General features: G+C 45.5%; 2 protein-coding genes across 3 annotated transcripts in view; both read right to left on the bottom strand.

The window, feature by feature from the left end:
• Positions 1 to 7,167, bottom strand: part of Crtam (cytotoxic and regulatory T cell molecule) — a 29,953-nt gene extending 22,786 nt beyond the window's left edge. The window contains exon 1 of the mRNA XM_015999718.3: positions 7,090 to 7,167. Coding sequence (XP_015855204.3) covers positions 7,090 to 7,135 — 46 coding nt within the window. The 5' untranslated portion in view covers positions 7,136 to 7,167. The remainder of the gene's footprint in view (positions 1 to 7,089) is intronic.
• A 10,480-nt stretch (positions 7,168 to 17,647) lies between these two features.
• The window catches only part of Ubash3b (ubiquitin associated and SH3 domain containing B), a 150,176-nt gene continuing 144,598 nt past the window's right edge, over positions 17,648 to 23,225 (bottom strand). For both annotated transcript variants that reach the window (XM_006981234.4, XM_042280717.2), the window contains exon 14: positions 17,648 to 21,941. In XM_006981234.4, the coding sequence (XP_006981296.1) occupies positions 21,804 to 21,941 (138 nt within the window). In that variant the 3' untranslated portion in view covers positions 17,648 to 21,803. The remainder of the gene's footprint in view (positions 21,942 to 23,225) is intronic.

A 23,225-nucleotide genomic window follows, 5' to 3' on the forward strand; every position in this document is an offset into this window, starting at 1 on the left:
CTCAAAAAAAAAAAAAAAAAAGAGAGAGAGAGAGAGAGAGAGAGAGAGAGAGAGAGAAAAGAAAAAGAAAAAAGTAGAAAATGATGTTGAATACACTCAGTGTTTACCTCTGGCTTCCACACCCGTGTACACACATGCCCACACATATGTGTACACACCTATTTAAATATGTACACACAAACACACACAGATTTGTGGAGCTGGGGACACAGCTCCAGTGGTAGAGTATGTGCGTAGCATGCCACAGGCCTCAGCTTTGGTTACTAAGTAACTAAGTAACCAATCCAGACATCGTCGTTTTCAGAACTAAGCAATGAGGCCTGTAGCCAGAACAGGGGACATAATCTCCTGCTCATGAATTGAACAGAGTCGGTAGACTCTTTCAATGTTGTCAGATTGTGATACACTGTACCGTGGCTTTTTAGCACAGGCGAAGGTATTATTCACCCTGAGATCAGCAGCAGCTGCTCTTGCGGCTGAAAACTTAACGTGTGGGGCTGCCGGTCAAACCCGTCACGTTTATTGAGACCTGAGATGCAGACCGGAAGGTCTACGATTGAGGTGCCGAGCTCGGCCGAGACACCAGTCCTTGCTTTGCTTTGCTGCTCTTATTTTGGCCCCGCGTTGGATCCTGCAGCAGGAAGTTGGTGTAGAAAGGAAGGCTAGTCCCCTGTGAAGCCACAGGCCCACCCAGCTTTGCTTAAAAGAATACTCAAACGATGACTCGGGGTGCCTAAGCTCTGTCCAAGGGCGCGAGAGGAGGATGCCGTCCAGAGGGAGCGGCCTTCGGAGGAGAAGACATCCACGGTCCTCTTCCTGCCGGTGGATCCTGAATGGGAAGTTCAGCCGTCTTGTCACTTTCTTTCACCTAAGTTTGCAGTCCAACTTTCACCTGTCGTCAGAGCAACGAGGTGTGGGTTCTTGTTTTTTGCTTACCACTTCCTCCCCGTCAGTGCTAACGACACACTGACAGCATTCTCACTCACTCTTAACTTTTCTCATACCCTCCATGTCCTGTGCCAGCTTCCTACTTCTCCCCGTCCAGCCTGCAACATTCTCATCTGTAGATCAGTCCTAGGGGGAGCCCAGCGATGGATGGCTGTAATGTCTTATCACCTCCTTCAGCCCTAGGCTGTGTTGACTGAGGGACGGACTGTCTTCTGGGCTTGGTTATCTCAGTGACCGGATGCATGCAGCCACTAATGGCCATGTGTTACAAGGCCACACTTTGAGCCTTTTCTTATGGACTGTGTGGTTAGGAGATTTCATCACTGTGCAAATACCGTGAAGTATACTTATTTTTACAGTGTTGATGGTTGATCCCATGGTGCTGACTTTTTTCTTCTTTTCTTGTCCTCTAAAAAAATTATTACATGTATCTATCTATCTATCTATCTATCTATCTATCTATCTATCTATCTATCTATCTATCTATCTATCTATCTATCTATCTATCTATCCATCCATCCATCCATCTGTCATCTATCTATCATCTATCACCTATCTATCTATCTATCTATCTATCTATCTATCTATCTATCTATCTATCTATCTATCTATCTATCTATCTATCACCTATCTATCTATCCGTCTGTCTGTCTGTCTAACTACATACATACTTATTCATTTCCCTCTCGGTGTGTTTATGTAAGGACGTGAGTGAGTGCATCGTAGCGCACATGCGGAGGTCAGGAAACACCTTGTAGGGACTGCTTCTATCCTTTCACCATGTGGACCTCTTGGATGCAAACCAGGTCAGACGTCTTGGCACCATGTCCCCTAACCCGCTGAGCCGCCTCACAGGCCCCCCTTTCCCCCTTCATCAAGTGTACTTAGTGTTTACACAGACTTGGAGAGTGTGGCTCGCTGCACACTCAGACCACGTGGTGATCTTGTGGGGCCACAGTGTATGCGGTCTGCTGTAGAGACATGATGGACAGAAGCTTGCCAGTGCTCCACCACGCATGACTGTATAGAAATGGGCTTGGACTCTTCATCTTCTCTTCCCTCTCACAGGTAAACTAACGGTCCTGGACTTGGAAGACGATGCCTCAGTGGGTAAGAACATATGCTCTGCAAGCATGCAGACCTGAGTTCAAGTCCCCAGCACCCACATAAAAAGAAAAGCCAGGCATGCCTGTGTGGTTTGTGTGTGCTTATAAGCCAAGTGTTGGGGGCTCAGAGACAGGCAGATCCCTGGTGGTAGCTAAGGCCAGGCTGGCCGAAACAGTGGGCTTAGGCTTAATGGAGACACTGTCTCAAGGGAATGAGGGGGAGAACATTAGAGGAGGGTATCCAGTGTGCTCTGCTGACCTTTGTATGGGTGCACCAGCATACACAAGTGTATACACACACACATGCACACACACGTGCACACATGCTCGCATACACTCTCTCTCTCTCTCTCTCTCTCTCTCTCTCTCTCTCTCTCTCTCTCTCACACACACACACACACACACACACACACCACCCACAAAAATAAACTAATGTTACTGTCGGTGGATGGTATCTCATCAAAACACATGTGACTAACTTTCAAGCAAAGGGTGAGTGGTAGTCACGCCCAGAAGCACACACAGGGGAAGCCAGTGCCTTCCTAAGAGCCCTTGGCCCTTCCCAAGTTCAGGGGAGAGTTTCTGTGGAGGGTCTTTCTATAGGTCATCAGAGGGACTGAAAAAAAAACAATAAAATATTCTTTTTAAGACATTGACTTATACCCAATTGTTGTATGTAATAAATTCAAAGTCAAAGCAGAGCAAGTCTGTTGCGGGGTCCCAAACTCAGCATGCGCAATTGAAATCTGCGACCTGTCCCGTTCCCTGAGTCTCTGGTGCTCTCATAACTAATACAGACATGCCATAGGCTCCACCCCAGTGCCTCCTTACTTAGTTAACGTGGTCACCAGCCACGGCACCCAGACATTCGACAAGCACACTAGCCTCTCATTTCTTCCAAGCACTGATTGAATCAACCCAGCCTTCCTTTTCCCACTGTGGCTGTGGCCTTGGCTGGGGCTCCCATTGCTTCTTGCTGGACCATTCCGACAATTGTCTTCTAGCTGTCCTTGCCTCTAATTCACCACCCATTAGCTTTCAGACTGACGTTTAGAAGACAGTATGCTTTTCCTTCACTTAAAATAGTTCCTGGGGCTCGAGAGATGGCTCAGCAGTTAGGAGCACTTGCTGCTCTTCCGGAGGAGAGTTTAATTCCCAGCACTCACGGGTGGCTCCCAACTGTCTGTAACTCTAGTTCCAAGGGATCCAATGTCCTCTTTGGCTTCTGAGGGCATGAGGCATGCATATGGGGGCACAGGCATATATGCAGACAAAACACTCATATTCTTAAAATAAAATAATTAAGAAAGAGCATGAACTACTCTTGCAGAGAACTTGAGTTCAGTTCCTAGTACCCACATCCAGCAATTCACAGCTGTCTATAACTCCAGCTCCAGGAGAATCTGATGCTTCTGTCCTTCACTGATACTCCACCCACCCACCCCCACATCCCACATACATATAATTTTTAAAGCGAAATAAGGAATACTTAAAAGTGTTTCCTATGGCTGCCTTTGTATGTCGGCATCAGGCTAAAATTCCTGATGGTTTTCCTCAGGTTCTCCTCCTCATGTCTCACTTGATGATGCTCCTCCCAGATATTCCAGGTGAAGGGACACTTGTTGGGTCCTGGAAGATCCAGGCTGAAAAGCCACTTTTGCCCAGATGTTCTCACGGCCTACGCAGAGCCTTGCTTATCTCCTCCAAGACCCTCCTTAGGGAGACTCAACTCATAAGTCCCAACTTTTGTCAAAACTTCCAAGTAGAAGGCTTTGGTAACTGCTCAGTGCTAAAAGCTTGTGTTGAGCAAGCAAGAAGATGGGAGTTTGATCCCTAGAACATGAATACTTGGAGGGGCTGGTGGCTCCTTCGCCATTCCCACACTCAGGAGACAGAGACAGGATCTCTGGACCAAGTTGGCTAGTGAGAGCAGCCATATTGGCAAGCTCTAGGTTTGATGGAGAGACCTTGCCTCAAAATGAGAAAGTGGGAGACCCTGCCTCAAAATGAATAAGTGAAGAGTTATCAAGGAAGACTTTCAATATCAAACTTGGGTTTCCACACATGTGCACACACATGTTCACACACATACGTACCACCCAATACATATAAAAAGAAAAACAAACTTGAAAACAGGCCTTTACCTCCTTCCTTCCAACTGACTGGATCTCTCTTCTACATACTCAAAGGCTTTGAGTGGTTTTACACTTAGTGCATTCCTTTACACTGTGTGGTCACAGGTCTATCTCGGATAATGGATAACAAATGGCTAGAAGTGGAGGCAGTGTGCCATCCATTCACTATACACTCCCAGGGACCAGAACAAAGTTAGGTTTTTAGATATTAGTTGAATTAATGGGCGAAAGGGACAAATGTAAATCTTCAGAGACAAATATGTTAACAGAACTCTAATTTTTCTCCGCAACTGTGACGTCAAATGATAGAGACTTGAACTGAATGAAAGCTAAAAACATAGTGAGTGAGTTCTCAGATTGGAGTCCTGTTTCTCTGGCTCTTATGGCAAGTTAGGCAGAAATGTGCTTCAGTGAAAATCATTACAAAGAGAGATTTGTATTATTTTTAGATAGACAAGGCAGAGAAACTGCAGCTGTGAAAATCAATTAGACTTGTCAAAATCAAATCATCTTCCAGACCCTCATAAAGAGGCTGGCTTGACTCAAGGGAACAAAGGAATTCTTCAGTTTGCAGAAGCCCTTCCCACAGCTAGAAAAAAGGGTGGAAACTTGGCTGGGTTTGACCTTTTCCTCGGCCACAATGTAAGTGAGAGGAACGAATTTGGAAAAACAAAAAACAAACAAACAAACAAACAAAACACGACTCATTCTCCTTAAGTTTTATCCACCCTAGAGGTTATTCATTCCAGGAGCCTGGAAAGGAGGGGCAGGCTCCAAGATCTTGAAATTCTTTTGTCTGCAAATCTCTGGCAGCCTTAGAAGCCACCACAGTGATTTTCCTGCTGCCTAATTTGCTAAAATCAGCTGACAATTTGCAGCTGTGTCAAAGCTGATGCTCACAAGAAGCGGCATGGCCAGCTCCTGCTCACACGGGACTCTGAGGAGCCTGAGCAGGTTTAGGTTAGAGTGACCAGTGGTGGTTCAAATGCCCCTGAGGGTCTGTGTCGTCTGGGTGGGGGGATTTTGAGTTTGGGTTCTTTCAGTATTGAATCTTTCAGAATGTCTAAGTCAGAATAAGCCCTGAGTTCTTCATCCACATCAGGGCTGGAGAGATGGCTAGGCAGTTAAGAGAATACTGCTCTTGCAGAGGACCCTAGCTCGATTCCCAGCACACACATTGGGTGGTTTGCAAACATCTGTAACTCCAGCTCCTGGGAAATCCGATGCCTCTGACCTCAGTAGGCTACATGTGCACATACAGGTTGCATGGCCTGGCAGACTTATCTTAAGCTTATCTTTTTGTTTTCTTATTTTTTTGAGACAGGGTCTTGCCATGTTGCACTGCAATTACTGATATCCACTACATAGCCTAGATTGATCTTAAACTCATGGTGATCCTCCTGGCTCAAATGCTGATATTACAGATATGCATCTGCTGCCAAGTTCAGATTAGGTTTAAGTTATGACTCCTGTTTTTGCTGTTTGTTTAAAAAATATTTCTATGATGTATTTTTTTTTTAATGTGGGAAAAGTTTGAAGCCTGGAAAAGTTAAGGTCAGCTGAAGGCTTTAGACCTTGGAATAATTGAAATCATACTAAATTTGGCTGTCTAAATGTACCCTTTCAGAATGCATTAGCTGTTCTTTAAGCCACTTACCGAAGAAACTAATGTCGTTCATTACCAAAACAGAACCCTTGTTAAGTGCCTCAGGGTACAGGGAATGGAAAGGAAGGCACTAATTGAAATACACAGATCAGGGAACTGAAAAACTATGTAAAAAAAAAAAATGTTGCCCCCCCTCCGCCCCCGCCCCGGCCCCCTGCAAAATAGCATCCTTCAGTTACCGTTCTGAAATGAATGCAAATGAGAGGGATAGGCATGTTTCCTGGAACAGAGCAGGAGAGTCACTATTGGGAAGCAACCAAAACAATGAAGCTGAGCAGTGGCTCTCTGTACGTGGTCCCTCCCCATACATCTGATGCAAGGGCCGTCAGAGACCTGTGATACCAGTAAACGATCCCTCACCCTTTCCCCGACTCTGGGGTAGGACTAGTTTGACCTAAGCTAAAAATGTCATGGCATCTTTCTCTAATGTTCATAATGCTATGGTAGAATTAGGCTTCAAAAACCAAATGATAGTAAAATGTAACCGATTTCTATAAAGTAAGTGGCTTTCGGAGCTGGAGAGGTGGTTCAGCGGTTCAGAGCACCTGCTGCTCCGGCAGAGGACTCGGGTTCACTGTCAGCTCTCGCATGGCAGCTCAAGACCATCTGTAACTCCAGTTCCAGGAGATCCACCTTGCCCTTCTGGGCCCCTGGACACTGCATGCACATGTTACACAGACTCAGGCAGGCACAGCTCTCATCCACATAGAATTAAAAACAAATATATGTTTAAAACGAACCAGTTTTCACTAGGATAGTATTATCTCTGAAGGACATTAGAATTGAGTAGAATTAAGCCTTGCCACTTCCCAAAAGTTTTTGCATTCAGGATTTTCTTATAATGTGGAGTTTGACAGTTCAAACTTTTATTAACATCTTCATCTAAAGAGGCAAAAAAACTGAATTTTAGAGAAATTAAAATATTTGACAAAGACTTATACACAAGGAAGTTTTGACTAGGCAGCTGATTACATTTCACCATAACAGATCCACAGATGCATGCCATACTGTCCCTGTACCCTGAAGAGCAGTTAACAGGAGACAGAATGGGCACAGTAACTAGGTGTGTATGTTGATACAGCTAGAGCAGTATTAGCAAAATGACCTGGGTTGTCTGCCATAGTAGTCTCCATGAACACAGTTGACTGACAGGTAGGCTTGGCGAAAATGTTAAGTCAGCTGAGCAAAAGAAGAAAAACACAAACCAAAACACCCCTTCACTCTAAGTCCTTACCTTGCAACGGGACCCAGGACAGCAAGCTGAGGACGCCCCACCACATGTTGGCTGCGCTGAACCTTCTTTGACAGTTTCCTGTAGCTTCTAAAGCACAGGCAGGCTTTTGAAGGGAGGAGGCTGTAGCTCTGTGACCTTACATGGGCCAATTCCTCCACCCACTCTGAGCGCCCTCTTAGTTAGCTGCCCCTCAAACACCCCCTGGGGGAACATCTCGGGGACCACAGGTGTCAGCTCCATTGTGGAGAGGTGTGAGTGAGGACCTGATGGCAAACCCTGCTCCACCACAAGTGAGTAGTGATGCTAAGTCAGCTGACTGAGGCTTGGGGGAAGACAGAGGGTAGCGAAGGCGAACATGTCCCTGTCTAGTGAGGTCATCTCTATTTTTCTTTTCTAGTTTATTAGGCAAATTATAGCTAGGTCACTTTTGCCTGACCTTGGATATTTTGTATTTACAACTTGGACAACAGTTTCTAGTGGTTGTTAGGGGATATATCAATTCATTCATTGGCTTTTGAAATCTGCACATTCATCTGTTTATCTGTCCTTCCATCTACTTACTAATCTACCCATCCATTCATCCTTCCTTCCATCTCTCCCCACATTCAACCAACTCTTTCTTTTAATATTTGTTTATTTATTTTACATCACAGTTTCCCTCCTCTCCTCCCAGCCCCTCCCCTCCCCTCTCCTCCTCTCCCATCCACTTCTCCTTTTCTCTTCAGAAAAGGGCAGGCCTCCCATGGATAGTGACAAAACATGACATATCAAGTTGTAGTAAGACGAAGCACCTCCCATATATTAAGGCAACCAGTATGTGGAATTGAGTCCCAAAAGCCAGCAAAAGAGTCAGAGACAGCCCCTGTTCCCACTGTTAGGAGTCCCACAAGAAGACCAATCTACACAGCTGTCACATATGTTCTGAGTGCCTACGTCAGTCCCATGCAGGCTCCCTGGTTGTCCGTTCAGTCTCTGTGAGCCCCTGTGAGCCCAGGTTAGTTGATCTGTGGTGTCCTTGACCCCTCTGGCTTCTACAATCCTTCCTCCCTCTCTTCAGTAGGATTCCCTGAGCTTGGTCCAATGTGTGGCAGTGGGTCTCTGCATCTGTTCCCACTAGTTTCTGGGTGAGACCTCTGTGATGACAACTGGGGTCGTCACCAATCTATAAATATAGCAGAATATCATTAGGCATCGTTACATTGACTTTTTTTCTCCAGTTGCGTTTGGTTCTATCCTAGGTCTCTGGACCATCCGGCTTCTGGGTCCTGGCACTCCAGGCAGTGCCAGAAGTAGGTTCACTCTTGTGGCATGGGTCTCAGGCTGGACCAGCCACTGTTGGCCACTCCCACAATCTCGGTGCCACCTCCTATCGTGGCACATCCCATAGGCTGGACAGACTGTAGGTCGAAGGTTCTGTGGCTGGGTTGGGGTCCCACTCCCGCCACTGGAAGTCTTGCCTGGTCACAGGAGATGGCCAGTTCAGGTTAGATATCTGCTGTTGTTAGGCATCAGAGTTTCCCTTCTACAAGGTTTCTACCTAACATGAAAACGCTCCCTTTCCAGTTGTCTCTTCCAGTACTGTCCCCCATACCCATCCCTACCTGATCTCTCATATTTCCATCCCCCCTGCCCCTCAGTCCACCCACAAAATCTCTTCATTTTTCCTTCCCAGGGAGATTCGAGTGTCCCCGCTGCTGCCTAGCTTCTCTGGGGTTGTGGATTGTAGCATGATTATCCTTTACTTTATAATTAATATCCACTTATGAGTGAGTACATACCATGCCTGTCTTTCTGGATCTGGATTACCTTATTCAGGATTTTTTTTCTAGTTCCATTCATTTGCCTGCAAATTTCCTGATGTCATTGATTTCAACAACTGAGTAATACTTCATTGTGTAAATGGACATTTTCATTATCCATTCTTTGGTTGAGGGACATCTAGGTTGATTCCACGTTCTGGCTATTATGAATAAAGCTTCTATGAACATAGTTGAGCAAGTGTTCTTGTGGTATGATTGAGCATCCTTTGGGTCTATGCCCGAGAGTGGCATAGCTGGGTCCTGAGGTACATTGATTCCCAATTTTCTGAGAAACCTCCATATTGGTTTCCAAAGTGGCTGTACAAGTTCGCACTCCTACCAGCAATGGAGGAGTGTTCCCCTTGCTCCACATCCTCTCCAGCATGAATTGTCACTTGTGTTTCTGATCTTAACCATGCTGACAGGTAAAAGATGGAATCTCAGTCATTTTAATTTGCATTTCCCTGATGGCTAAGGATGTTGAACAATTCTTTAAGTGTTTCTCAGCTCTTTGAGATTCTTCTGTTGAGAATTCTCTGTTTAGATCTGTATCCCATTTTTAATAGGATTATTTGGGTTTTTGATGTCTAATTCTTGAGTTCTTTATATATTTTGGAAATCAGCCCTCTGTCAGATGTGATGGTTGATGAAGATCTTTTCCCATTCTGTAGGCTGCTGTTTTGTCCTATTGATGGTGTCCTTTGCCTTACAGAAACTTTTCAGTTTCATGAGGTCCCATTTATTAATTGTTGAACTTAGTGTCTGTGCTATTGGTGTTCTGTTCAGGAAGTTGTCTCCTGTGCCAACACATTCAGGGCTATTTCCCACTTTCTCTTCTATCAGGTTCAGTGTAGCTGGATTTATGTTGAAGTCTTTTATTCATTTGGACTTGGGTTGTATTCAGGGTGATAGATATGGATCTATTAGCATTCTTTTATATGTCCACATCCGGTTATGCCAGCACCACTTTCAACCACCTCTTATATGCCTCTCTAAGATGACCAGACATGGGACAAAACTTTCTTGATTTTTTTTTTGTTTTTAAGAAAAATATGCTCTGGTGAGAGATTTAAAATATACAAATAAACAATTTCAGTTCACTTCTCTTATTAATTGAGATAGACTATTTCATTTGCAATAGGTTGCTATGAATAAGTGAATATAAGGCTGAATGGATGCTCTGTTTGAGATGTAAACACTATTCTTTTAAAAATGCATTTTTATGTATATAAGTGTTGTGCCTGAAAGTATGTCTGTGTACTTTGTGCGATCTTGGTGCCCACAAAGGCCAGAAGAAGGCATCAGATCCCTGGATTACAGGCAGTTGCTATCTGGGAATAGAACCCGGGTTCTCTGGAAGAGCAGTCAGTGCTCTTAGCCACTCAGCCATCTCTCCAGCCCCAACACTACCCCTTTTATTCTGACATCTAAAAGGATGTTTGACATAATTTTTCTAGAGCATAGAAGAGCTTGCTGTTACGGTTTAAATATGGAATGTCCCTGACTGGATGTTTTGTTTAAACTTCACTCTCCAGCTGTTTTGTGTGTGCTGTGCAGCCTTTGGTTCATGATGCTTAGCTGGTCTCCATGGTCTGTGTTGGCTGTGCAGCCTTTGGTTCATGATGCTTAGCTGGTCTCCATGGTCTGTGTTGGCTGTGCAGCCCTTGGTCATGGTGCTTAGCTGGTCTCCATGGTCTGTGTTGGCTGTGCAGCCTTTGGTCATGGTGCTTAGCTGGTCTCCATGGTCTGTGTTGGCTGTGCAGACTTTGGGTCATGGTGCTTAGCTGGTCTCCATGGTCTGTGTTGGCTGTGCAGACTTTGGGTCATGATGCTTAGCTGGTCTACACGGCCTGTGTTGGCTGTGCAGACTTTGGGTCATGGTGCTTAGCTGGTCTACATGGTCTGTGTTGGCTGTGCAGACTTTGGTTCTTGGTGCTTAGCTGGTCTACATAGGCTATTGGGAATAAAACATCGGAGGTCACAGTCATCTCTCATTCTGGTCTAGCTTTTTGTTTTCCTGCCAGCCACGATATGAATAAACAGCAAATACTGCTGCTGCTATGGGTAGTAACCCTCTGGTTACCATGCCACTCTAATCTAGCCATGATGGACTGTGTGTCTGAAGCCATGAGTCTGATGTCCTTCTAGATTCCAAGGGCACAAGCACTCACACATGCACACACGCATGCATACACAGAGAGGGGGGGGGAAGAGAGCACATGTATACACATAATTTAACATTTAAAAAAAATCTTTAAACAACAACAAAACTTTTTAATGTCACAAGAGTCCATTAGCCCCAGAAGTTGAGAACAGTCCTCAAAGGAAATGCTGCAAAGCAAGCTGGTGTATGACGTGTCCTTGTGGTCTGTGAAGGCCTTCCCACTTGCTCATTCAACTCCACTTCAGCCCACAGCTCACAAGTGGTCAATGGGGAAAAATTACAGACTGTGACTGTTCAGTGGGTGGAGAGAAATGATGAAGGAGGGCCCCAGTGGTCAAGGAGCACCTTTCAACTCTTTTCTAATGGAAGTGTATGTGGTGACCACCCTAAGGGTAGGTGGGAGGCCTCATTAGTGAGAAATAGTTTCCCCATTCCTTTTCTACGTACGTAGCTGGAACCTAACAACAAAAGATAGAGTAAGAAGAGGAAAATCACTGGTCTTCGTGTGTACTTGAAACATGCATGTGCATGGGAGACATCAGCGAGGGAACAAGTCTCAAGGGGGTGGCTTAGAACTCTAAAACAGCGTTTTTAGGAGGGAACAATGGAGTTTTAGAGAAGTTGCAACATATTATAAAAGGGTAGTGAGTCTGGGCAATGTGTGGGGAATGAACAGGTAAGAAAGGCTGGTTAATAAAGCTTTTTACCAAGTTCCTCTGGTGCCCTCTGGAGGCTGGGAAGGGCCCAAACTTGTCCCCAGCAAATGACCCGTGTCTTCAGAGCCCGAGGAGGAGGACACCTTCGTACACAGATGCCCTGCTTTTTAGCAAAGAAGGAGGAGGACAGAGACTACTTATTATCTTGATGATTATTTTTATCTTCTTCTTAGGTGCCTCAGCTCAAAACCATCCTTACACCAAAGAGGCACGTTTGGAAGGGACATTTTCTGGGAAAGGCCATAGTTCTCCACAAGAACCACAAAAGGTCAAGAGACAGTGTCCACCGATTTGTGACTGTGGTTTCCATTTCACGAGATCTTTGTGTTTTGCTTCGTGACTCCCAAGGACTAACATTAGATGGGAAGATGAAGAGGGTCAGATTTTAGATAAGCAAGCATCCTCTCCAATGCCCATCATTATTCCGGTTTAACTGTTGGCAGAGGTGAAAGCTAAGGAGGAAAGAACTATTAAATAGGCCACAGATGGACATCTTAAGGGTTAGACCAAACAGGATTTCCCCACAGGAAGATGCTACTGGGATTTTTGTAGCAGTTATAAGGGGGCCTTCACTTTCTTTTTGACCTTTCACGCTGTCATGAAGAACCCTGGCCTTTCCTAGCCACACACAGTGGTGGGCTCACCTGTTTCCCAGCAGCTGCTGCTGCTAACTCACACTGGGGGCAGGATTCTCCAAGCACTTGATAAGTCTTTGCACCCTGAAAGCCTCTCTGCTGATGCAGCAATCCAAATTAAACCAAATCAGACCGAATCAGGAAAAGCCCAGGTTTAATAGGTAATATGGTGCCAGATGATTCCCTGGCCCCTCAGAGAGGAGACTGGGATGAGAGACTGGAAGAACCACATTTCTGTTTTCTGGGATGCAGCTTATGTACCCTGTGGGAGTGGTCGTGAGCCTCTCTGGGGGAGGAGCTGTGTTTGGCAGGCTTTGAAGGGGCAGGTTTAGGGAAAGAGATGGGGGAGGGGAGTTGAGGTGGATCTTCCACCAGAACATCCCAGACTTTTTGGGTATAGGGATGCCAGGGTGCCAGGGATGAGGTGGAGCTCCCACCCAAACAGTACTGCTGTAAAATTTTCTGTAGGGTTTCTAAGCTAGACCACCAGCTTTCAAAATCATGGGTCCAGAAAATGTTTCTCAGGAGCAGCAAAGATCCTGAGATGACAGTAGATATGAGAGAGATGGAGCCTGCCTCCTCACCCACACTTTGGTCAATAGCAGCCACATCACCTTAGCATATTTATTGTCTCTTGGAATCAATTTCCCCATCTGTAAGATGAAAAGAATAACCATGGCCCACAGGGACTGGGAGATCCGAATTAAACACAGTACCCTGAGCACCTTTGGGTATAGAGATCTTCAGATCTAGGTGGCTGGGTTGCATCTCAACAACCATGGCAGGATGGGTCAGCTTGGAAAAGGGCACTGCCCTAGTTATCTGTCACTGTCAACGTGACACAGCTAGAGTCACCTGAAAAGGGAACCTCTGTGGAGAGAGTGCCCAAACCAGACTGGCCTATGGGCCAATGATGAGGAGTTATTGTTGGTTAATTGACGGAGGAGCGCCAAACCCACTGTGGGCAGCACCATTCCATATGCTCGTAGTCCTAGAATGTGTGAGGAAGCTAGCTAGCTAGCCATGAGTCTGAGCAAGCTGGCATGCAGTGTACCTCCGTGTTTTCTGCTTCAAGTTTCTATCCTGACTTCCCTCAGTGTGGACGATGACCTGGAACTGTCAGCCAAATAAATCCCTTCTTCCTCTAAGTTGCTTTGGTTGTGGTGTTTGTCTCAGTATTGGGGGTGAAACTAGAACAAAACTTACAACTAGGCTTCCGCCTTTAAAACTTCTACTTGGAAATCCAGCCCTAAGCTTTTAGGGAGGTGGGAGGTTTAATTTAATCAAATAGATGATTCTGGAAACAGACCAAATACGAGTTGATTTCAGAAGAAAATTGTCCTGCTTTGCATGCCCAAGGCCCTGACTATCCCTAGGACCTGAGCAAAGAAAAGAAAAAAAGAAAAAGAAAAGAAGACAGGGAAGAAAAGGAGAAGGAAGAGGAGGGGGTAGATTGTAGCTTCAATGATTGACAGCAGAACAGCCAAGGCCACTTTCAGGTCCCAGCTCACAGACAGGTGACTGCCCCCATGTCTTAACCTGTAAATGAGGAGATTTTAGAGGGAAGTCAGGAATTTCTAACTATGTCCCACTGGTGTCCTGACTTCTGCAACATTTTTGTGAAGTTTCTTGAACAGTTTTAGATGGGCATGGTGGGTGCATGTCTAATCCCTGTATTCAAGAAAGAGAGGCAGGAGAATCAGGATTTGAGGCTAGCCTGGGCTACATATGGAGTTCTGTACCAGTCTGGGATACATGCAAGACACTATTTCAAAACCCAAACCATCAAGAAACAAACAAACAAAATGAAATAAAAAGATTTAGGCTATTAGTCTGGGCCCCAGGAAGCACATTGGTTATTGATTCTCAGCTTTAGGGCTTCTTCATCATGTGACTGTGTCATGTGATTGTGGACAAGCTATTAAATATCTCTAAGAGTGAGCTTCCTCTCTCCTGCATCAGAATGGTAGGGTTGTTAAGAGTATTGAAGGTGCATAGGTGTTGAGGAGATGGTTCACTTGGCAAAGTGGCTGATACCACAAAGTCGAGGACTGAGTTTGATCCCTGAAGGCACTTAACAGCCAGACATGGACCCTGCACTGAGGAGAGAGAGACAAGAAGATGCCCGGGGCTTGCTGACCAGCCAGGCTAGTCAAGTCAGAGGGCTCTAGGTTCAGGGAGAGACTGCATTCCTTTAATTCCAGCCCTTGAGAGGCAGTCTAGTCTCCACATACAGAGTTCCAGGCCAGCTAGGGCTATGTAGTGGGACTCTGGGTCAAAAACAAAAATGTGGAGTGGCTGGAGAGATGGCTCAGAGGTTTAAGAGCACTGGCTGCTCTAGCAGAGGACCTGAGTTCAATTCCCAACATCCACATCAGGCAGCTCACAATCATCTTTATCTCCAACTCCAGGGAATCCATTCCCCTCTTGTGGCCTCTGTGGGCACCCATACACACAGACAGATGTATATACACACTCAAATAAAAGTAAAAATAAGATTTATCATTTAAAAAAAAATAAGATATTGAGGAAAACACCAACATTGCTCTCTGGCCTCCACACACATGTGCACATACCTGGACACACATGGACATGTATACACACACACACACACACACACACAAGTAAATTAGTGAACAAATAAACAAAACAAATAAATGTTGCACGAGTCAGAGCATGATAAATACAAATGTTCAGTGAATGCTACCTGTCACTTGGCTAGTCCTGGGGCAGCCCCATCTCCGAATCTACTATCAGAGAAACTAGTTTTTGTCCCAGACTCCATGAGCTTCAGATGACATCCCCACGCTTCACCACGGTGTGCCTTAGCATTTACTCTTCCCATAAAGGCCACAGAGCAAACCCCCAGACAGTCCTACTACTCAATGCTGCATTGGGAACCTCCTCCAAATATTCCTGTACCGTCCTTTGCTATGACCAGTTAGTTCGTTCAATGGTCACCCTCTTAGGGTCTCTATTCCTGAGCATCTCACCCAAGAGAGCATCTCCTGCCCCATATCTCTTCCAAAGCCACGCTCCATCATAGTGGCTGGTGGGTCCTGTCAAAGTTTCCACTCACCTCAAGTGTGCCTCAGACAAACTCCCCAATCACCACAACAATAATCACAAGATCCCCACAGACACTAACCAACACATCAACGTTCACCATTCTCTTCCTCAGCAGCTCACTTACAGGGAAAAGAAAGAGACAGTGTCTGTATGAATGAGGCTTTCATCCCTCACCCCTCATATTCCCAGGTAAGGGGGACAGTCCAAGAGTTTTATCTTGGCCTTAGAAAAGCAGTCATCTATGTATCAGCATGTAGCATTTTGTTATCATTGACATTTGGTATCAATTATTTTATATCCTCCCATTTGATTCCTCAAAGCACACTGGCAAAAGAAGTAAGGAAGAAGGAAGGAAGGAAAAAGGGAGGGACATAAGGAAGGAAGATGGAAGGAAGAAAAGAGGGAGGGACACAGGGAGAAAGGAAGTCATTACTGTGGTCAGTTACAGGTGAGGTGAGAGGGAGGCACGCCACAGCCAACCTGAGCCAGGGGCATGCCCAGCTTTGGTTCTGGAAACATCACCTGCAGTAGCCTGGCCTTCTCCAGCAATAGGGAGGCCTTGGGGGCAGCCCCAAGAACACAAGGGCAGCCAGAAGCTGAACAGGCCAGGACGTCTTTTCCTGGCCAGAAGCAAGCAATCTGGGGTTCACATGTGTGTTTCTGGAGAATGCAGTCTTCTCCACAAAGACTCTAACAAACCCCACTCACAATGAGCCAGACCCCCACACACAACAGAAGCACCGCGTTTTGCTGATGTCAGCCTAAGCAGATGCGAAGCATGCTGAGTGATTTTTTTTTTTTTTTCTGGATGTGCAGCCAGCTTTTGCACACATCGCAAAAGGGCAAAATGAGTTTGGGAATCTTTCAAGCGGAGAAGAGCTGAGAATGAGCCAGAAGGCTAAACATAACCTGGTCTTTTATGTAGACCCCAACATTAGCTGTTATGTTTCCTCAGGAAGCGGACCTGCGGGGTTATGGATGGCTTTGTAGATGAAAATCTGTATTCATGTCCTGGGCACAAATTTGCTTTCACGGCTTATTTTAAAATCTTATTAGCTTAACATACAATTTAGAAATGAAGGCTATGAGTATAGACTGTAGCCTGAGCTAGATTTGTGTCCCGTCCCGTGTCCCCCCCCCCCCCCCCCCCCCCCCGGGTCTTTCATGTTTTTGTTTCGTGGATGATGCTTGGCACATCACACCTTCTTGAAGTGGTCATTGATGGGGAATGATACCAATGGGGTTCAGAACTGCCCCCCTCAAATATGTCAATTTGGTATAACTGAGGATTGTAAGATGGAGTTTGAAAATGACAGCAAGAAGGTCACTCCTAACACCCAGGCCATTATTCCCCAAAGCAGGTCATAAAACCTACAAAGGATGTTCCGAGCCCTGCCCGCACCCAGCAGGTCCCAGAACCCTCTCGTGAGAGGGACTATTTCAACAACGGAGACAAGGGGGCTTCCTCGTCTCTGATGACAGGGGGGAACCGAGGAGAGCCCAAGCAGAGCACAGCCGTGGGCAACTTGTTACCATTAATTAGATCCTGTTATTTGCTCTACTGTGTTTCTCCGCAACCGTCCATTTTCCCTCAAACTTAGCATTAAAACATTTAGGCTTTAGCCCTGTGTGGTGGTGTGAGTCTGTAATCCTCAGCCTTGGGGAGTGGAAACAGGGGACCAGGAATTTAAAGCCATAAAACTAGTTCAAGCCTAGCTTGGGCTATGTGAGTCTCTGTGTCAGAAACATAACCCAAACCAGTTATGTACATGTATATGGTTGGGCTTCATTGTGTTCTGAGTCTTGGGTCTTCGTTTCTTTATGAAGCTTCCCATGCTATATAAAAGTTAAACTTGTCTATTTTTCTCTTGTTAATTTTTATTTGTCATAGAAGCCTTGGCCCTGATCAGTTGGTGGACAGGTATCCTGTGTCCCCTACAGTTTGCCTAGGATAAACTGGAGGAAAGATGGAGCATACTCTTACAGTGACTACTGGGTTCTCACCGCTCCATCTGGATGCCTCACCAGAAAGGACCGGAGATCCACAGAGCTGCCAAAGGACCCTCCCCTTTCCATTAGCAGCTAGCATCCCCCTGACCCTCCGTTGGAAGAGTCACACTCTTAACGGTCACCTGCACAGTCACAGTGACCACAGGACCATCCGAAGACATGACAGGAAGAGACCACACTCAGGATTTAATCTGCAGTTGCTCTGGATTGACCGAGGACAGTTTCTTTTTATTACATCACCTGTGAACCATTTCAGCGGATATGGTCCTAGAATTCGGTGAACTGCTCACAATGCTGTCACAGCTCTACCAGGAAGATCAGCTTCTCAGCCAGCAAGCGCAAACGCCCCAGGAGGTGTACAAGGAATTCGGCAGTACGGCTGGGGGTGGTTTTCTCTCTACTTTTGTAGTTACAAACTTTTCCCCAAATAAATACATCGGGATCACATAGAAAAGAAGTGATACAAAAGTCCCACAAGTGAGAAAGAAACCGACAAGCCTTTCCAACACAGCAGGTTCAGAATGGTGTACACATACCTCAAAAGTTTTGGGATGCTGCTCTCATCTTGGTGGCGAGCCAGGAAACAGTATACATTGTTTCCATTATACATATCTATTCCAGTATACATTGTTTCCATTATACACATCTGTCCCGTACAGAGTCCTCCAACAGTTGAACAGCAGCAACATTTCTGTGCAAGTTATGGCGGCTAAGGAGTACCAGGAAAAACGTCTTTGAGAATTGACTGTATATTGTTTGACTACGAATGACCCTAATTTTCAACCTACACACAGCAAACCAAACACTAGACGTAACAGTGTATGTAACAGTCCAGTTCTTGGCATTGAGAGACAATGCCTATGGTCACTTTCCCAGAAATCAGTGGTGAAGTGTTACAGAAGCAAATCCGATTTCAGGTGTGTGTCTGATGGTGAAAAGCACTCGCCTAACAACCCCCCTCCCCCCAATGCCTTTGTAACATGGACAGTCACCTGAACAGATGTTCAAGTCAGGCTGTCCCCTGCCCTCCTTGCCAGTCTGTCCCCTGAAGCAGCACAGGCTCATCATACTAGACCCCTCTCCTCTCCCCCTCACTTGGCATGTGCCGGATGACAATTTAAATGCAAATCTCCGGGAGTCTCATTATCCAGCTCTGTGCAGATTTGGTACAGTTGACTGTGCCGACCCTGCGAAGCTCAGTGGGAAGCTCATCTGTATTCTAACACATGGATATACTGAGAGGAGATTCAAAAGAGCAATTCATCACCGCTGTGAAGTGAGACCCAGCGCCTGGGTTACAGAGGAATGCCAGGCTTGGGGCACGGAAGCAAACTTTTCTACAAAGGCAGTAAGACAGGAACTTCTCTCCCTGTCGCCATTCACTGAGCTCCCCGTGACATTAGATAGTTGACATAAAAGACTTCCTTTTCACAGGACTACAGCTCGTAGAGGGGGAAAAAATACACCTAGGGCAGAGTTACACACAGCAGGAAGACCATCTACATGTATTCCAAACAAAACTGGCAAAAAAAATGATCAACAGCAGTGTACCAAACCCACATAGCTCCAGAAGGCACGCTTGTAATTAATAATTTATTTATTTATTGCAAAATCATCTTTCAAATATAAGCTTACTTTAAAATAATTCTTTGGTTAAAGTATAATTAAAATAAGAAGTATAGAAAGTCTCCCAGGCCTTTCACTGGAGGGTAAAAAATAAGCTCTTTTCTCAGCCATCAGCTGGCCACTTAATCAGCCATTCAGCTCGCATGAATCTTAATGCAAAGGGAAAGACACCTTTATCTAAATGCTATTGTCACTCTGGGGTGAAGCAAAGGGCTCCTCATAGCCAGGCAGCGATGGTGAGGAGAGCCTGGGAAAAGAACAGTCCCAGTGTGTGCATTAACATTTGCCAATGATTCCAGCCGGTCCACAGAAGAAACCACCACGGGGACAAAGTCCTACCCAGGAAGAATACTGGAGCATGCGCACGCTTGTTAAAGACGGACGCTGCTGAGACGTGTAATACCATAATAAACCCTTTCACTGATTTCACCTCCCTTGGTGTATCTCAGATATCAGAGAGCTTTCCAACACTTGAAAAAAAGGGGGGGGGCATGAAAATTTTCTTTTATTTTCTCTGCCCTGTCTTCAACTCATTCCTTCTCCCAAATATCATTTGAGCTAATAAACATGAGCCACAGATAAAAAAGAACTCACTACAACTTAGGGTCTACTGCCAGCAGAGAACTTTTGTATGGTTATGAAATCTGATGATACGGATGTCTCTTTACACACAGATTCAATGTGATTCAAAGGATTGCTCAGCTGGACCCAATGTTTAATTTTTTTTTAAGTAGGCCAGCATGCAATAAGATGCTAATTGAATACAGCTCACCCAGCCATTTTGATAAGCAATTTAGGTAATTAAATGTTTCTGTACTCAAGAGTTTTCCACTTAAGTTATTCAGAAACTTACTTCAGATCCTGTCCTCTTTGGCTCTGTCAAAATTGCCCAGGACTCTGTCCATATTGAATTAAGGACAATGGAATGTGGCCCAATCAAAGTGATTCATCTACCTGGACACTTAAGGCTAAGAAAACTGAAAGAGGCTGAGGGGAAAACCTAGGAGGATTTTTTTTCCAGTCACAGACACTATCCATGGCTTCTTGACAGAATCAAGGAACTCTGATATTTACTGGGAACGCCAAATCCGGAGCGGTAGTGGTGAATCATTCTGGATCCGAGTGAACAGTGGTTCGCTTCACTACAGATGCCAGAGAAATGAGTGACAGGGACATCACAGTGGCCGCACCGTGACTCTCCCTTTGAGACTTTTACTCAGAGTCTTTCCTCCAAGATATTTTAAGGTTAAAACACGTCACCACTGTGTTCCATCCACACCGGAAGCTGGGCCCATGTTCTTTCTGTACTAGCAAAAATCACAGCTTATTTACCCAAATGGAACACTGGCGAAATATTTCTCTAAGTGTCTTACACGCTACACAGTGACCTATCTGATACCAGGCTACGACTGGGGCCCTAATGGCTATTCACACAATTAAATAGACAGTGATAAGTGACGTTTTGCTTTGATTGTCATTTATTCTTTTTTTAAATACACACACTCTCTCTAACTACAGGAAGCAGCTGTGACGAGGGTCCACAGACAGGCTGTGACTGCCAACTCCCTTCAAGCAGCCCTACCTTCCGTCTACTTTAAATTATTACAGAAAAGCAAATAACGAGGACAGCAAAAGGAGCTGCGCTGTGTAACTGCCGTCGTCCCAGTCGGCCTCCTGACCTCCTTAAGGAACCTAGAACGGGTTTACCTAGGGACTTCCTGCCACAGCAGACACAGACTGCGTGTGCACATCTCTACCCTCGGATAGCTTCTAAAATATCCATATTGCACAGAAGGGTTTTTTTTTTTTTTGCTGATCCAAAGAATGAATCGAACATACATCCTTCCAGATGTCAATCTCCTTAACTGCTTAACACAGTCAGAGAGCCTGGGTGGAAGGGCAGATCTTGATTCAGACTGGCTTAGGGCTTTCACAGCTCATCGGGCTATCACAGGGGTAATTTCAACTTGACAAATAATTCTCCAAGTCGCCATACCTCCCATTCAATCCGTCACCCATTTTTCTTTATTTCCCCCTGAGTATCTCAAAGTGCTTGGGAGAGCAAAAGTCCTTCTCTCCCTGTTTCACAGACAGAGCATGAAGGGCCAGGCTGCTCTGGAGGTCAAGTGGTGGTCCCAGGGTGAATGCTGGAGTCCTCAAGCCTTGCACGCTAGTGAATGGCGTCTGCTGGGGATGGAATCTGCTGTAGGAGCCGAGGACTAGTCTTATGGTTTCTAATAACCACCAAAGTGCTCCTCAGTGTGGCTTTGCCTAACTTGCCAACGGGGTACAAAAGACTATCCCATCCCCAGTTGGATTCGACACACAGTCCTTCCCCTTGCATGTCTCCGGAGGGTGGGGGCAGCTCTCTGGGAGAAGAGTGAGGCTCTTTAGCCATGCATAGCCTGAAGAAGGATGGTAGTCTCTGCGACAGCAGGTGCCCCAGCTTAGGAAGACAATTCTCCAAAGCCATGTGAGCTAGGCAAGTCCAGAGAAGACGGATTTTTTTTTCTCCTTCTGAATCATGCCATTGTCTCATTGACACAGTCTCACTGTAAGACCCCTAAGCGTGAAAAGAAATATGCTAAATGATTCTGAGCTGTCCACGTGGAATGCAGGGTGGGCTCTTCCCCTGCTACTGAACATCCTGAGAACTCATCTGCAATAGGCCAGTTCTTCCCAGCTCTCAGGCGGCTTATTCTTGCAGCAAGGTCTCTCTCCAGTTGAAGCCCCCTGTGGGTCCATGGGTGAGGGGAAGGATGGGCGGGTCTGTCAGCTGCCATATTCCAGTCTCTCCCAGTTCTTCGCAGGAACAAAAGCCTAGGTATGGGATCTGGAGTCACAGCAGCAAAGAACACAGGACCAAGAGTTAATGCCTTAACCTTGGTGTTGACACAAACACAGTGTTTCCAGAGCACACAGGCAGACATGGAAAACCTTCCAAGTCAACAAACGTTCCTAAATGGATGGGACTGGTAAATCTAAGGCAACCATGTTAGGTCTGATCAGCAGGATCTGGTCAATGGTGAGCACCCCACTAGGTGACTAAGGTTGCTGGCAACAGCATGGGGGACGAGAGTAGAAGCATGCACAGTGCCTTAACCATGGGGATGCACTCTGGGTTCAGAGTTGATGTCTGAAACCCGGACAGTAACAAACCCTGTTTATGTTTTCTCCCCCTATATTTACACACCTATGATAAGGTTTAATTTAGAAACTAGACACAGTAAGACAAACATCAACAATAAATAGAACAGTTTTAACAATATACTATAATAGAAGTTATGTGAATGTGCTCACCTCCCACCCTGCCAGTATCTGACTGTATAATACTGTATTTTCAGACCACAGTTGCTCTCGGTATTGGAGAGAGACTAGAGTAATGCAGTTGTACCTAGGATTAAACTCCAGATCGCATATCAAGTTTAAAAGGCAAGGACTTCTTACATTGTATTTGGGCATAATGGGAAAGAATATTATCCAAGTTTTTTGAGTTAGGGTCTCATGTAGTCCAGACTGGCCTTGAACTCATTATGCAGCTAGGGATGATCCTGAAGTCTTGATCATCCAGGATCTATTTTCCAAGGACTGGGATTATAGACTTGTGCCACCACACGTAGCTGACTATTCAATTAAAAAAAAAATGTGTCTCCTTTAATCTCGGCACTCAAGAGAGGCAGGCAGATCTCTGTGGGTTTGAGGTCAGAGAACTACCGGTCTATGTTCCAGGACAGTCAGGGCTATACAAAAAAAAAACAAAAAACAAACAAACAAACAAAAAAAAACCCTGTCTCAAAAAACAAACAAACAAACAAACAAGTTAAGACAAAAATGTGTCAACCTTGTTTTCTCTTCTGTGGGGAGCACAGCATGTGCAATTGTGACATTCAGAGAAGACACCCTAGGCTGTCATGGCAATTCAGAGCTTAGTTTTGTGCTCTGTGTCCAGAGGCACAGCCATGAACAAGACAGCCAACCTGCCCCTGGTAGCTTACAGCCTAAGGGGATGGATGCATGTCTAAGTGAACCTTTTTTTTAAATAAGAAAATTGTGATTGAGTTTGAACCAGAGTCTCTGTTAGAAGGGAAAGGAGACAGCCGCCTCCTCACCTAAAGAG

Source organism: Peromyscus maniculatus, chromosome 7 (assembly GCF_049852395.1).
Source record: "Peromyscus maniculatus bairdii isolate BWxNUB_F1_BW_parent chromosome 7, HU_Pman_BW_mat_3.1, whole genome shotgun sequence".
Classification (NCBI taxonomy): domain Eukaryota; kingdom Metazoa; phylum Chordata; class Mammalia; order Rodentia; family Cricetidae; genus Peromyscus; species Peromyscus maniculatus.